Source organism: Pygocentrus nattereri, chromosome 5, assembly GCF_015220715.1.
Source record: "Pygocentrus nattereri isolate fPygNat1 chromosome 5, fPygNat1.pri, whole genome shotgun sequence".
NCBI lineage: Eukaryota > Metazoa > Chordata > Actinopteri > Characiformes > Serrasalmidae > Pygocentrus > Pygocentrus nattereri.
The window spans coordinates 46,633,420-46,648,419 of NC_051215.1; the positions used below are offsets into that span (position 1 = coordinate 46,633,420).

The following is a 15,000-nucleotide window of genomic DNA, read 5'->3' on the forward strand; positions in this document are numbered from 1 at the left end:
GAAGACTATATAGAGTGATATCTGTGTAGGGACGGAATTGTAATTCTCTGACTGGAGCGGTTATGAAGCACTTAAATGGTTTCATGGAATTTGCAGAATTTGCAAAAGCTGCTGGATGGAGCTAAAGTGCAGCTGAGAGATTACAGTTTGTAGATGGACTTGTGTGGCAGATACTGTATTGACAGCCGCTAAGAAATGACGGAATGGGTTTTCTATAAATATCCTGCACATCTAGTGCAAAATAAAGGTGAAAATGGGTTTAGATTGGATTTTTAATCCAATATCCTGAAATTGATAGGAGAATGCATTAATTCTACTCATACTACAAAAATAAAATGTACCCTGAACACTTCTGCTAATAATGAAAAACTGGGACATGCACATGTTTAAACACAGTGCCGCTGCACCCAGACAGATGAAAGTTGCTGTTCAGCAGATACTATGACCACTTTGCTGAGCTCAAAGCCAATAACGCCAGTAGAGTTTGCCATTGGTGGGCATCTAAGGGGTTACAATGAACTGGTCAGCAGCCTATTTTTGCATGTTTATGAATTCATTAATGAATTAATTTGCACATTTCATGTCTAAAACAGCATGTTCAATCCTAAGGTTGGAAAACTGTCATGTCAAAATTTATAATGACAGTTTTTCATACATGAGGCCACACAAGTGTTATAAGTGGACCTCAGGTGAAAAATAAAATACAAGAAAAATGCAGGATATGGTCCCTATCAGCAGTAACGGAAGCCTACAAATTAGCAGTAGCATCTAACTACATGCCTAGTTTGTCACCCTCATCGGCCACTTTATTAGGTACACCTGTTCAGTTGCTTGCTAACACAAATAGCTAATCAGCCAATCACACGGCTGCAACATTTAGGCATGTAGAGGTGGTCAAGACAACTTGCTGAAGTGCAGACTGAGCATCAGAACGGGGAAGAAAGGGGATTTAAGGGGCTTTGAACGTGGCGTGGTTGTTGGTGCCAGACGGGCTGGTCTGAGTATTTCAGAAACTGCTGATCTGCTGGGATTTTCACGCTCAACCATCTCTAGGGTTTACAGAGAACGGTCCGAAAAAGAGGAAACATCCAGTGAGCGGTCAGTTGTGTGGAGGAGGTCAGGTTGATGTGAGAGGTCAGAGGAGAATGGGCAGACTGGTTCCAGATGATAGAAAGACAACAGGAACTCAAATAACCAACCAGAATCTCTGAGGAACGTTTCCAACACCTTGTTGAAAGTGTGCCACGAAGAATGAAGGCAGTTCTGGAGGCAAAAGGGGGTCCAGCCTTTCACTAGCGAGGTGGACCTAATAAAGTGGCCGGTGAGTGTATTTGTCTCCGATTGAGTTGTTAGTAATCTCAAACTGACTTGCGTATGAGGTTTTTCTGACACTGTGGCTTATTATTTATTTTTAAAAAAAGGCTTTAAGAAGGCTGCTACTGCTGTTGTGTCAGAAACCACATAATAAGTCTAGTTAAGAATATTTAACAACTCGATGCTATTTGAGGCGAATGTGTGATGGTTTAGGTATATGATTGTATGTTTCATTAGCCTCGTGGCAGTGCTAAACATGAATAAGGAGACAGTTTTGGACATCGAACGTGACTTGGTCTGACTAGTTTTGGGCTACGGAAGGAAGATTTTATAAATTAGACTTTTCATTGAACTGCCAGTTTAACCAAAGCTGCATAAGAGCAACCACTGTCATCGCATTCTTCCTCTCCCCAGTCTCACTGCACTGTTTGTGGTGCCCTGTTTTATTCCAGTCTGCACGCATCATTGCTCTTTGTGACAAGAGTGTATATCAGTGTAATATGCAGGAAGCTCCTTAATGCGACAGATGGGAGCTCCTTTTAGAAAGAGAGCATTATAGGACTGTTAATGGTTTACATCTGATAGCAAAGAGCTCTGTCATTCTAGCTGCGTCAGTTTATTAGTAATCAGTGGTTTCATTTTGCCAAACTGCAATCAAAGCGTTGCTGAAACTTTGTTGTAATTACTCAGTAACTTACCAGGTCCTTTTACTAAAAGAGTCTGCTCAGTAGAAGAAAGACTGAGATCTGTGTCTTGTTGGCTGCATGTCCGATGTAAATCCTGTGTATGTAGGCCATGCTAACGCTTCTGCTCTGGCTCTAGGAGTGATCATCAAGAGGAAAAGTGGAGAAATACCGTGTCCCCTTGCTGTGGAGGCTTTTGCAGCGCACCTGAGCTACATCTGCAAATATGATGACAAATACAGCAAGTAAGCAGGGTTCATTACGTCTCTTCTTTAAGCTCAGCCAAATAACATCCTCCAAAAAAGAGAAACTACACCCCACAGCTTTCAGCAGCGCCACTACTGGCTCAAAAATGCTCAAAATGGGAGGGGATCTGAAGTGATGTTCGAGGTTGGAGGGGGGGCCGTGAGAGAAACCAGGCGGGCTGGGCTGCTGCGTATTTATAGCTAAGGTTACCAGAAAATATGGAGAGTGACAGAATCAAACAGCACCTTTGCAACTAATTATCTGTTCAGCAGGTCCATATTCTGTATAATCCGAGCTCCGATTTCTTAGATGCACTGAATTCTGAAAGAATAGAGTGGGTTTTTTTTATGAACACTGTCCAAGTTTCATTCAGTTTGACATCAAGCTCTGAAAAACTGGAGCCTATCCCAGCTGTCATTGGGCAGAAGGCAGGATACACCCTGGACAGGTCGCCAGTCCATCGCAGCACACCACTAAAAACACTTTAATGACCGTTTTGACTGCAAATTGAATAAATGATGGTTATGGATTTTTTGCACAGTATTGTACAGTGCAAGATTTTTTTTCAAAGCCTTTTTGATGGTCTTTATCGAAGGTGCCAGTACTTCTGGACAATACTGCATCCCCAAAAATGCATCAACCTATAGTGATAGTGACTGTAGCTGAAATGGATGAATATGAGGTGTATTAAACCTTTAAACTCTAGGCTTGGGGATGTGAACGTAGGCAACACTTTATTTGACCCGCTCTTTTAACTATATTACAGGCGTGTTAGTTTCAGTTGTTTCTGAATAATAAATTTGAACATTTACTCTTATAACCTACTAATAACTCGATCATTTTGTATTGCTTTCTATGTATTACTGAATAATAAGCATTTTTATATGCTCATCCAAGAAGTTTAAGGGGTTAAAACGGACAATGTATTTTGAATTGTGAATGCAGGTACTTCATTTTCCACAAGCCCAATAAGACGTGGCAGCAGGTGTTCTGGCTGACCATTAGCATCGCCATCAACAATGCCTACATCCTCTATAAGATGTCTGACGCCTACCACAGCAAACGCTACAGCCGTGCTCAGTTCGGAGAGAGGCTGGTCAAGGAGCTTCTGGACTTGGACGACTGCTCACCTACCCAGTGAAGTGACCAAATGCTGTCAAACATAAACACACACACACGTATTGGTTAACACAGCCAACTATTCACAGTTACAGAGCTTCGGCACTTTAGGCTCTCAATGATGACATTAACACCTTCTGTCTGTGACCCACTGAAACCTGTGCCAAGTCTGGTTTCCAAAAGGTACATTTATATTTAAACCTGGGTTCATATTTAACAACGCAGTCCTTCTTCAGTAAGGCTCCTCCTCCTGGAGCCCTGTACATAAACCATTCGTCCGTCTGTGTGTTCCCTTCTGCTGCATGATGAAAATGAAGATGTGCCCTTGTAAATGTGCAATGATTTTTATATCCAGAGTGACGTAGTGTCTGTAGTTTGAACCCTGAGGTAAAACGTGTTGTGCATTAACTCTGTATGTCAGCAGCATATCAACCTTAACATGCAGCACGGGCAAAACCACTCACAGCGATTATTATCCTAATCAGCAAAGGGAGAACGTAGTGCCATTTATCAGTTAGACTCTAGATTTTGTTGAAAGGGAAACATCAGTCTTCCCGAATATCTCGTCGTTTTACTCATTATAGTTAAATATCTATTGTTTCTCATGAAGATCTCTTACTGATGCAACGTTGTTTATTTATAAAAAGTTGCCACTTTTTAAGTAAAGTGGCTCTTTACTTTGTCCAGTGGCTACTGAATTGTAATATCTGTGGCAAAACCGATGCACTTTTCCCCCCCTTGTATTTTTGCACTTTTGATTCCAAGGGAAATGTACAGTACATACCAAAATGACATCATAACCCCAAAATAAACATTTAACCAAACGTACCACACTGACTGAGGCATGTGGACAGACGTGTCTCTTATCTTCCATGTCCTCTCCTGTTGTCCGTTACACGTCACGGAATTTGAGGCCAGAGAAGAATGACTTTCTTCTCTTTCCTCCACAGAACGGAATTACACATCCTCGTGTTTTGCGTCGGGGGTCAATGTAAATGTGCTCTTTCAGCTGAGTGAAGTTATTATTCCAGCTTATTGGAAAAAGAGAAACCAACGTGGAGGATACTAAACGGCAACGAAAAGCAGTCTTTTTAAATGACGTGCATAATAAATCACTTCAGCTGGTCAGTGAACTGCTCCGTCCCACAGTTTAAGCGCTGATGAAATCTGCCCTCGAGTTCTGACGGGAATGTGACAGGCAGTTCGCTTCTTTCTGTAGACATCATTTCACAGTGGCAATGCCATAAGAAACTAAATCAGAGGAATATTGGATAAGCCATTGTTAGGCTCTTCAGAATTACTGCGAAGCCAGTGTTTAAGCTTTGGTTCGTCCCCTCAGGTAGTCACGTCCCTGCCTCCATATCACTGTGCTACGGCCACATAGACCACTGACCTTTCTGTGTAAATGACTGGTGATCAGTGGATGCACTCGGAAAGCCTATTTTGGTTCCACATAAATGAGTAAAAAAGTAGATGCATGGCAAATGAGCTGCTGTTTACGTATTTATTTATGTTTTTCAGAGCAACTGTTAGTTGTTATTGTGAGAGCGATCACCTTTGAACTTACTTCGCATTACGACTGGACTCTAATTGGACCCGAGCCATACGGAGTGCTCACTTCTCATCTGCTTTGCACTCAGTAGTTGAAGGTGATTCAGCAGACAGCAGATTCCCATCTACTCCTGCTCTTCTGGCCAATATCGCCATTTGGTGAGAAAACCGACAGCATGCATAGGAAATAATTAGCACACATTATTATTCAGTCCGTTCTGGTACAGTTCAAGCTTGTGCATGCACTCTCAGAGCTTCACGTCCAGTCTGTACAAAAGCGCAGTATTTTCATTAAGAGGTTATACGGTATATTTGGCCTATTTTGTACTTGTATCTTTTGTCGGGAATCGAGAGAAATGTTTATCCTTTTCTAGATGTCTTTTTTGAGATATACTTTTGATGGAACTGAGTAATGCTTCATTAATGATCTGTGATTATGTCGTGTACATTTCTGTTCTGTTTTATTTATTATTGTTACGTATTGGGTTCAGTGTAGCTTCCACTTCATATCGATGTTTTTTGTACTAACCGACTGCATTTTCAGTAATCTTATCTAAACGGTGACGACTGCCACTCCTGCTTCTCAACTAGTGATGCAATGGATGATTTGCAAAACTGTAACGTTTTCCAGAGCAACTGTACTGGGGTCACTACCACACTTCCCGTCTGCGGTTTGGATGGAATTGCCTCTTGTCGGGTGTGTACGAAGCATGAGAGAGAAAACGGACTTCAGTGGTAGGAGATTGGGACTAGTCTGACTTCTGTGGTGTGACTCTCCTCTCTTCTCCTCTCCTCGTGAGGACTTTGTCCTGGGCAACCTCAGGGTTTTGTAACTACGACGATGTACTGTAGTGCACTAGATGTTATATTGTAGGAGAAGGAACGTAGACACTGGTTTGGGTGCTTTTAAAAAGAAGGAAATAAAAAAAGGGATGACTTAGAAAACTTAGTATTTGCAAAACAAATGAGAAACTGATCTGTACTGTTGCTGCACATCAGCAGCCTAAAAAAAAAAACCTTCTCTCAGGCTGGTGACTAGCAAGCTAGTGAGCATCTTTATGTGAGAGGGGGGAAAGAAAATCAGAGTTGCTTATGACCTGGTCATTTATATCGGACCAAAATTTGTCAAAAAAATAACCGCTTAACACAACAGGAACTTACTCTTGTACAGATCTGTATCTATGAACTTACACAGTGATGTATGAATGTTGTGAATGTAACGTTTTCTTGCTGTTAAGACTTCAGTGTCCTTTCCTTCGTCTTTCAAACGTGAGTGTTGATGAGTAACCCGTACGAGTGTATCTGTCTGCTTGTGTGCTGATGTTACCTGTAACGTTATCTTCACCCTCTCAGTGACTGCACCACCTGTCTGACCACCACACTGACCTTCTTGCTTCGTCCTTTCTCTCTTTTCCTGTCAGTGTAAGTTTGCATCACTTTGCACACTAATAAATGTTCATGATTTTTTTTAAAAAACACCGTTGCGTTAAAAGTGACCACTGTGTGAATCTGTTATTTGCTCTCACGAGAGACCAGCTTTGCTGGGAGAAAGGGGTGAATTCTGAAGTCCGGTGACATGCCTGCATCTCACCCAGTCATATCTTAGTGACCTACATCCCACTCGTTGGTTCAGGGATATGCACAATACAGCCAAGAGCTTCGTAGCTTTGGTTTCCCATGTTCAGTTTCTCTTCACACTAGTTCGGAGTCGAGCAGCTGTACCAAAAATGGAGACCAAGCAGTGATATGGGAAACTGGGCTGATGTCAGTATCTGATATTTTTCGTGTGCATATCTGCTGATACCAGTACATAAATATTTATAAACGATAGAAAGATGCACCTGAATTAGCATTACTGAGAAATCTAAAATAGATTTTTACAGGGTTAGAAATGCAGTAAAATTAATAAAACGCAGATCATTTACTGCCTAAGCACTCCGGTCAGTACATATCGGTTTGAAATATCTGTCCAATGCTAAGCAGTTATCTGCCAATATGACAGGCATCCCACATCATTGTGTATCACATTCAAACCACTGGGTCAAACTATAATGAAAGAACTCAATTTTCGTTGCAAAATGAATCTTAAAAAAAAAAAAAAAAAAAAAGAGAAACAGCCTAATGGATTATAAAATACACTGTTTTAATACCAATAAAAGATAGTAGAATCTTCCTTGTTATTATTATGTAATAATATCTGGCAACATGTTTCAAATTAAATTTCTGGTTGAAATGAGGGGAGAAATGAGAGGTGGTTATGACCTGTGAGAGGTTCATTGCTGATGTCGTATTATCTCTCTTTCATCACCCTTTGCTTTCCAGTGAATAAGAGCCAGGTTATTGATGCCCAGAGGAGGTTTTGTCCAGCAGGGGGAACATGGCACTCAGCAACGCCACAACAATGCAGAGGAAGGATCCACTGATAGAGCTGTAGGCAAAAGTTTGGGTACTGGTAAAAGGACATCGTTGATTTTCTAAGTGAACACAAGTTAATTCGTCCTCTGCAGGGAACACACTTCTGCTCATTTTAATGCACGGTTACTATTTATTTGTTGAATTCAACGTTACGGAAACGTAAATAAACGAAATGTTGGCTAATCAGAAGTTACACCACATTTTATGTTTTATGCTTCCTTTTTTCAACTTATGATTAACTTGATGCACGCAGCTCCTGTCCTGGAGGGCTGGTGTTCACCAGAGGTTGAAGGTTTCCTCTAAATTGAGACTTAACCTGGCAATTAACAGATAGATGGAATCTGGTGTGTCGGAGGAGGTACGTCACCAAATGCTGGCCACAGGCCCTTCAGGGCCAGAGTTGCGTACCTGTGTATTAAAATTCAGCAAATGAACAGAGACAGTGCACTAAAACATGCAAAATATGTGCTCTCTGTAGAGGGTGTGCCATTTTCACCAAAAAAAAGAGCATGCAATTTGACCAGGGTATTGTCTTGGTGTTATAGATTAAAATAAATAAATAAACAAACAACAAAAATATCAGTTACTGCTAGTATTTGCGCAGAACAGTGAACAATGCAGATATTTTACATGTAAACACTACATTTTCATTTTCTTCCCCTCAACAGCACTTTTTCTTTTCCCATCAGCAAAACAGATCTTTAAAAGTGCTCAACAGGCAGCAATCCAAAAAGAAAAGAAACGTCATACGAGGCTCAGGGTTAGGTTTAGGGTAAGGTTGAGTAAGGTTAGGGTTTGCGTTATGGAAGTAACATTAATAATACATCTAATTAAATGTAAATAATGTATAAACAGTACGTCTGATATTTACTTCATTGTATTCAGGGGCTGCACTGATATGTTGTTGATGTGTTACTGGAAATCTGTTGAGTTTATTAATCATCTACAAAGAAGCACTCCAAATAAAGTGTTACCAAAAAACCTAAAGTCACCAAGTAATACTTAAGTTCACTCATGGGCATTTATCATACCTTTAAATGTGGATTAATTACAGGAAACACTGTCGATTTTATATATATAAAGTTTTATTTAAGTTAATTTTTTTCCTCATTCAAAGTAAACCTTTTGCCATATCTATAAAACAATGAACAAATACAAGCGCTGTACAGTTGACCAAATCACTATTAACTGCAACTGTATGTGTATATATGTACATGCATGGACATACATTTTGTATATACATACATATACACTTGTACAACTGTTGACCCCATGACGTCTCCCTTGACGTTATTTGCAATGTCAAGACTCGACTTGGAGGAACCAAAAATAAGAAAAAAAAGAAAAAAAAACCCACCCAAAATCATTATGCCTAAGTAAATGGGGGAGGGGACTTGGTGGGGTTGCATGTCCTTCATCACATCAGTCAATGACACTGTCCTATCCTTGAACTATGCTGAGACAAATGAACCAACAGTAAATAACTTTGGCACACTGTGCTATGTAAACACTTCGTCCAAATCAGAGATTAGTCATCGTCGTCGTCGTCGTCGTCATCAAAGTATTTCTCAGAATTTGGCCCAACTCCATGAAATCCAATGAAGGTTTCCTCTCATAGCATACAAAACACTCGGTTTGTCATTGCACAAATGTTGGCATTGTGATGACAAAATGATTATAGGCAATTGTAGTTCACTGGCTTCTCCATTTTAACTGGCGAAAGGTGACTTCAAGGTCAATGGCAAAGTTCAATACGAGTACATCTTCTCTTTTGCCATTTCTGAACTGCTGCTCTTGGCACCGTTAGGCTGAGAGAGGTCAGCATCTCGCAATACGTCACTACAGCAAGTCATTTCACTTGGAAAGAAACCCAGGCAGGTTTTCTTGATTCCACATCTTGATCGATCTCAACCTAGAGCTTCTGCAGACAGCCACTGCCCGCTAACATCTGCAAGCTAAACGCAGCACTTGTGTTTTCAGTGTCCTCAATTTCATGTCCAAGGACCTGTGATCCCCTGTATCTGGAAGAACACACAGGGCGTGTAGTGGAGACAAAACATAGGCAAGACTAACATGAACATGGTGATTACAGTATGTCAGACTCATTGTGTCTAGTCTAGAATAAATTACAGAATGCTACAGGGCTATCCTGACTCGGAAAACGTGAAACAAAAGACATCTGCTTCCCAAGAACTAATTAGCATCACAGCATCATGTGAAGTACCATAGTCAAAGCTATGAACAAGCTGAAAAAGAGTCTTCTAGAGGAGGAAAACATGGCAACATGATTGTGAGATTCACACCTGTGACAGAGACGGACAGATGATTTCCAAGTCCAGTTGAGTAACAGCGGCTCCTAGCCCAGACGCACATGCTGAGAGCTGGTCAGTCGCCCATTCGGTTTACAGTAGCATGGATATAGTCAAAGGCTATGGATGTAGTCACCCAAGATCGCTCAACAATTAAACTAGGTTAACAAGAAATTATCAAGTAACAACACAATGTGCAATACACACAAAATTAAACACGTCCGACACCGCCTTGCTCTAGGAAGCTCATGATCAGAATCAATACAATAATTTTAAGGACTGTAATGTAAGAATAAACGAGTTTGTGCAAGCAACAAGAAAACTTTCCTGTCACCGAAATTCTGTTGTATCATATGACCAACACATTAATGCTTCTGCAGGAGGTTATGATGTTACACCCCCCGGACACTGACAAAGGAGTTGGGGGAAAAACATTTTCATAAGAAAACTGTTACAGTTACCATGTCAACTTGATTATTCCACATAATGCAATTATCAAAAACTATAAAGAATCGCTAGAACTAGAATATCTCAATGACAGGAAAATGTTCTGATTACATGATGTTGGGGGGGGGGGGGGGGGGGGGGTGGTGGTGGTTGGGGGTGAATGACGACCAGAAAAACTGTTAGCAAAGGAGGGGGGGCAGATGCTGAATAGTAGCAGCCAGTGCTACAAGGTGTGGGGTCCAGCAGCAGCACCCTGTTCCACACCTCAGTTCCCCTCCGAAACGCTGTAGAACCCCAAAGAGGAAGCAGTTAAAATCTTTACACATTGCACCTTCAAGACGCAAGACGGACAGAATGAAAATGTGAAAGAAACTATAGAAAAAAAAACGCATTAAAACTAAAATCTGGCCTGGATTTTTTTGTGTAGATACTGTATATTGTGTACAACAGACAGTTAAAAAAAAAAAACAAAACAAAAAAAAAACGAGGCCTGGAGACACTCCACAGTCTTGTGTGTGCGTGAAAGTGCACACGTACAGCACACACATGTTCTCCCTCATCCCTGCTGAAGAGACAAAAAGCAAAGAAAGCTGAGCTGAAACGGTCTTCATTAGAATTCCAGACACGGCGCGGGCAGGGAGCCTCGGGGAGTCACTTACATTCGACAATATTGGTTACGTGAAACGAAAAGAACAGCAGAGTAAGTCACCTTTGTTTAAAGGAAAAAAAGTGATGGAAAAAAATGAAACATGAAAAAAAAAGATCAGGGAGGAAAAAAAACAGCGAAATCAGATCCTTTTGGCTGGCGTCAGAAACAGGAAGGAAAACCTCTTTTTTGTTGTTTTTTATTTTTTTAAATTAAAGTTTAGATTCACTTTCCAATAACTGGACCAAAAAATGAAACGGTGAGGTATATAGTTGGATGGAAAAAGTCATTGTGTTTGTTTTTCTCGTCCGTTAGCGTGGCCCCATGGCCCCTGGGGGCCGTGAGCAGGCAGACTGCATTTGGGGCAGTGTTCCTCAGACAGCAGTGCGCTGACCCCCGATGGCGGGGGGGAGGGGAGGGCTTCTCTGGGACCTGGGGAAGGGATAGGGTAGGGGGAAAAGGGGGAAGACAAGACTAGGGCTGCAGGTTGAGCGTGAACTTCCACTGCTGGGTGAGGGAGGGGCTGCACACCTCCACTGTCAGACCCCCGCTGCGAGCGCTTCGGCTGTCCAGACACAGGTTGCTGCCCACGTGCCGCAGCTTAGAGTTATTCTCGATCTGCTCCCATTTCTGTAACGGAGACATGAACAGAGGACGAGTCATCAGCTTCACCAAGACCTTCATGACACATCAAGTATCAAGTAATTCCATGTTGAACCATAGAAGCTGAGAGTTCTGTTGATTTGTTAGGGTCGTACTTTTCTGTGCAATCCCAGGTCCAACCAACACCAACACTACAGAGTGCCCACCTATATGCCCACTACACATCATGGTGCAGGGATTGTCAACTGGCTGACCACGGCCCAGCAAAGTATTTCAGTGGAATAAACAGAGCACTTGAAAAAATAGTGTAGCAAATCTGACGAATATATAAGGAGGTCTGTGCTCAGGTTTATCCAATTACATACAATTATGCTTAGGACTTTAGTCAAAGGAAGCTACAGGGCTAGATATCAAGTCAGAAAGAGAATAATTTGTAATTTGTTGTATGTATTTTCATAGATTTACATTTTTTTTTGATCCAAGTAGTGAAGCAGTTTGTTAAAAAAGCATTTTTCTTCCTACTTCAAGTTCAAAACGGATGTGTCTCATATGTTCTCAAGTCTGTGCCTCTACTCAAAAGTGGAAACAGTAAGATTAAGAGACCCTTATTAGTCCCACAACGGGGAAATTTCACCTCCGCATTTAACCCATCCATGAAGTGAAACACCACATACACACTAGGGGGCAGTGAGCACACTTGCCCAGAGCTTTGGGCAGCCCAATCCGCAGCGCCCGGGGAGCAGTTGGGGGTTGGGTGTTTTGCTCAAGGACACCTCAGTCATGTGCTGTCGGCTCTGGGGATCAAACCGGTGACCTTCCGGTCACGGGGCCGGTTCCCTAACCACCAGCCCACGACTGCCCCACACCATTGTGTGTTCAGATTAACCTAGAGACAAAATCCAGTTCAAATGATATAAGCCCAGAGCTCAGCACGAAATATCCATTTTTTACTTTTATGAAGATATTTTCAAGTTTCTTCAAACACAAACACAAACTAGCCAATTGCCATACCATGTTCAAGTGCTCATTAGATTATAAAAGTATGTTTAAAATAAAACCGCTTATCAAAATATATTTCATGCTCCTTATTTTGTTAGTTACCATGAACCCAATAAATAAATCTGATTTCAGATGAATTTATGTCCCAGAATATTCTATTATTACTATCACTATTTTGAGCTGGGCTCAGCCTTCATCATTACATTTTGGAGAGAGATGCTTCAAATACTGGTAGTCATTGATTTTCCCTTCTGGGGCTAAATGAGATGCTTGCCTTCTTCCTTTTGTTTGTGCTGTGCACCAGCAATCTACTCAACTCTCAACTGAAATTCTACCAGATGCAGCCGAGGCAGACAAAGTCCTGGCAGCTGAACAGAGCGTGGCCAGGCCGGGTCACTTCACTGACCTGTCTGCTGTCGTTTTCCCTGCAGCCCTGCAGTTTGATCTGGGAACCCGCCGTGCGGTCCACCACAGTCAGGCACAGGTCCATGTGCTTCACAGACTTGTCTTTAGTTAACGCCCATTCCTGAGGAAATGAAGCAGCAGGAGGAGACAATTACAACCTTTCAAATTAAGAGCAGAGCACTACTGGAGTTGAATCGGTTTTACTAGGAATCTGTGTGATGTCATTCGTTGGTATTTGGCCAATTTGCATACAGTAAAAATGTATTTGTGTACTTTCCCACAAATTTTCACATACATCCTTAATTGCAAAGCTGTGGCCTGGATGTTGAAATCGGTGTTATGGCACAGGCATTACACTCAACATTACTATGCTTCATGGCTGTGTCTATTAGCAGATTTTGTTATTCCATTAGCCTGAGGTGGATAAGAACAGGACTATTAATATTGAGTATTTACAGTATATTAGCTAAACTGTGGATATAGTTCCTGTATCCCATGTGGAACATACAATGTAAACTACATCAGTACAAATTGAATTTGCTTCAATATTGTCCCATATCCCCTCTGAGTGTGAGTGGATCCTTAAACCCCACCGCCAGCCATGTGCTCACCCAGTGCACTCCTGATGCCTGAATCTGTACAGTACTGTACCTGCGCCCTGAATGATACCTGGTTGCCTCCTGCGTTGTGGCACTCGTAGACCCCCACCACACCATCAGCAAAGTGCCCCAATGTGTCTAGACAGTTCCCGCCCTGCTGCAGAGCTCCAAAGGCAATGTCCTGGTGGTCAGGGACCCTGAACAAGTGACAAACAACAGAAGAAAGAGAACATACATCCCAGGTCCTGTATTGCCTAGACTGATTTCTTTACATCATACAAAATGACTGCAGTGCCCAAAGAGACACAACATGTACAGATGCTTGTAACCCTGCTTTGTAGGTCAGGTGGTAGATTTGTTGAACTTGCACAGCATGCACAGTAAAGAGAACGTCCTCAGATCTCACCGGAGCTCTGGGTAGACATTCTCCAGGTACCACTTGAACGGCTTGCAGCCCAACCTCTTCTTCATTTCAAGCCTGCTCTGAATACTGGCGGGCAAGAACAAGTTTTAAAATCAGACCATTCAAAGTAAAGTGACTGAAAAGAACAGCAACAAAAGAAAAGAACATTCTTAACCTTTAACCAGAGCATTCTGTTTGGCCTGAAATCTGACGGCAATCAGAAACAGGGTCATACTTACTTTCCGTAGGGCACGTTCCGCGCAGAAGGCACAGCGGCATAGTAAAAATTCTTGAAATCATCCATCCAGACTTCTGCTGCTCGCCTAGTGTTCCTGCAGGGGACAGATGGACACCCACCAGCAGGGCAAAGAGGTCAAGCTGTTGTTTCTTGACAGGCCTTAATTGCATGTTGGCGATTTGCTCTACTAACTTTGCTCTAACAGCCAGTTTTAGCGAAGTGAAGCTGTAAACTTGATTTATTCGAAGGGAAAGGGCTAGAATGCCAGATTAATGATAAAGACCAATGGGTTCTGTTTCTCTTTCCTGCACCATCATGTTTAGCATAATCCTGAGGATTTAACAGACACAGGACTACAGCCAGTCCACTGTCTTTGCATCCTGCCATACGTGGAATGAGACCTCTGATCTCTAAAGAACACAAACACAGTGAGATACTGAGGCTGTGCATATGTGCACATTAGTTGGAGGAGTTTAGTGTTCAGATCCACCTTCCACTTCCGGCCACTGGGTGGAGCACATCAGCTGAGCCATGCTGCAATCTAGGAACCATTTTGTTTGATAAAATCTCAGCACCACTGAACAATCAATTTACATATATATGGCTTAGATTTGTGACCCCTCTTTGCCTGTTTCACTTTAAAGGACTTGAAAGCTTAGGTCTTTCATAAGAACACATGAAATACTGCATAGGTTTACTTAAAACAACTAGTTTTGAATTGCAGCAGTGCTTCTCAATCCTGGTACTTGCCGTGCACTGTTTAGTGCTCTCCTTGCTACAATTAACCTGATTCATCGGGGCATCGGTTCATTAACTGATTAATAAGCAACTAGTTAATAAACTACGCAGGACTATGGTACCCTAGGACCAGAAGTGAGAAATACTTGATTGTACTGAAAGTTTTAACTCCGTTTCAGCAGGTACCTGGCAAACACGGTGCCGCTGCCTCCAGGAAAGGTGTACGGATGCTGCTTCCTGAAGACGTGTCCCACTCGACTGCAGGGAATGATCTCTAGACTGCCC

General features: G+C 42.0%; 2 protein-coding genes and 1 long non-coding RNA gene across 4 annotated transcripts in view; 1 reads left to right on the forward strand and 2 right to left on the reverse strand.

The window, feature by feature from the left end:
* pgbd5 (piggyBac transposable element derived 5) overlaps window positions 1-6,409 on the forward strand; it is a 40,271-nt gene extending 33,862 nt beyond the window's left edge. Inside the window, exons 6-7 of the mRNA XM_017710142.2 lie at window positions 2,137-2,242; window positions 3,189-6,409. Of these exons, the coding sequence (XP_017565631.1) occupies window positions 2,137-2,242; window positions 3,189-3,384 (302 nt within the window). The 3' untranslated portion in view covers window positions 3,385-6,409. The remainder of the gene's footprint in view (window positions 1-2,136; window positions 2,243-3,188) is intronic.
* Window positions 6,410-8,391: 1,982 nt separating this feature from the next.
* On the reverse strand, window positions 8,392-10,201 carry LOC108434758. Its single transcript, XR_001858393.2, has 2 exons — window positions 9,632-10,201; window positions 8,392-9,349 (listed from the first exon to the last, which is right to left on the reverse strand). It is a non-coding gene; the product is annotated as an uncharacterized LOC108434758 (long non-coding RNA).
* A 26-nt stretch (window positions 10,202-10,227) lies between these two features.
* galnt2 (UDP-N-acetyl-alpha-D-galactosamine:polypeptide N-acetylgalactosaminyltransferase 2) overlaps window positions 10,228-15,000 on the reverse strand; it is a 119,507-nt gene continuing 114,734 nt past the window's right edge. Inside the window, exons 11-16 of one of the 2 annotated variants that reach the window (XM_017710143.2) lie at window positions 14,902-15,000; window positions 13,979-14,071; window positions 13,743-13,826; window positions 13,389-13,533; window positions 12,739-12,858; window positions 10,228-11,360 (exon numbers count right to left, since the gene is read on the reverse strand). The exon at window positions 14,902-15,000 is cut by the window's right edge and continues 28 nt beyond it. In XM_017710143.2, coding sequence (XP_017565632.1) covers window positions 11,205-11,360; window positions 12,739-12,858; window positions 13,389-13,533; window positions 13,743-13,826; window positions 13,979-14,071; window positions 14,902-15,000 — 697 coding nt within the window. In that variant the 3' untranslated portion in view covers window positions 10,228-11,204. The remainder of the gene's footprint in view (window positions 11,361-12,738; window positions 12,859-13,388; window positions 13,534-13,742; window positions 13,827-13,978; window positions 14,072-14,901) is intronic. The other variant, XM_017710144.2, reaches the window with a different exon arrangement.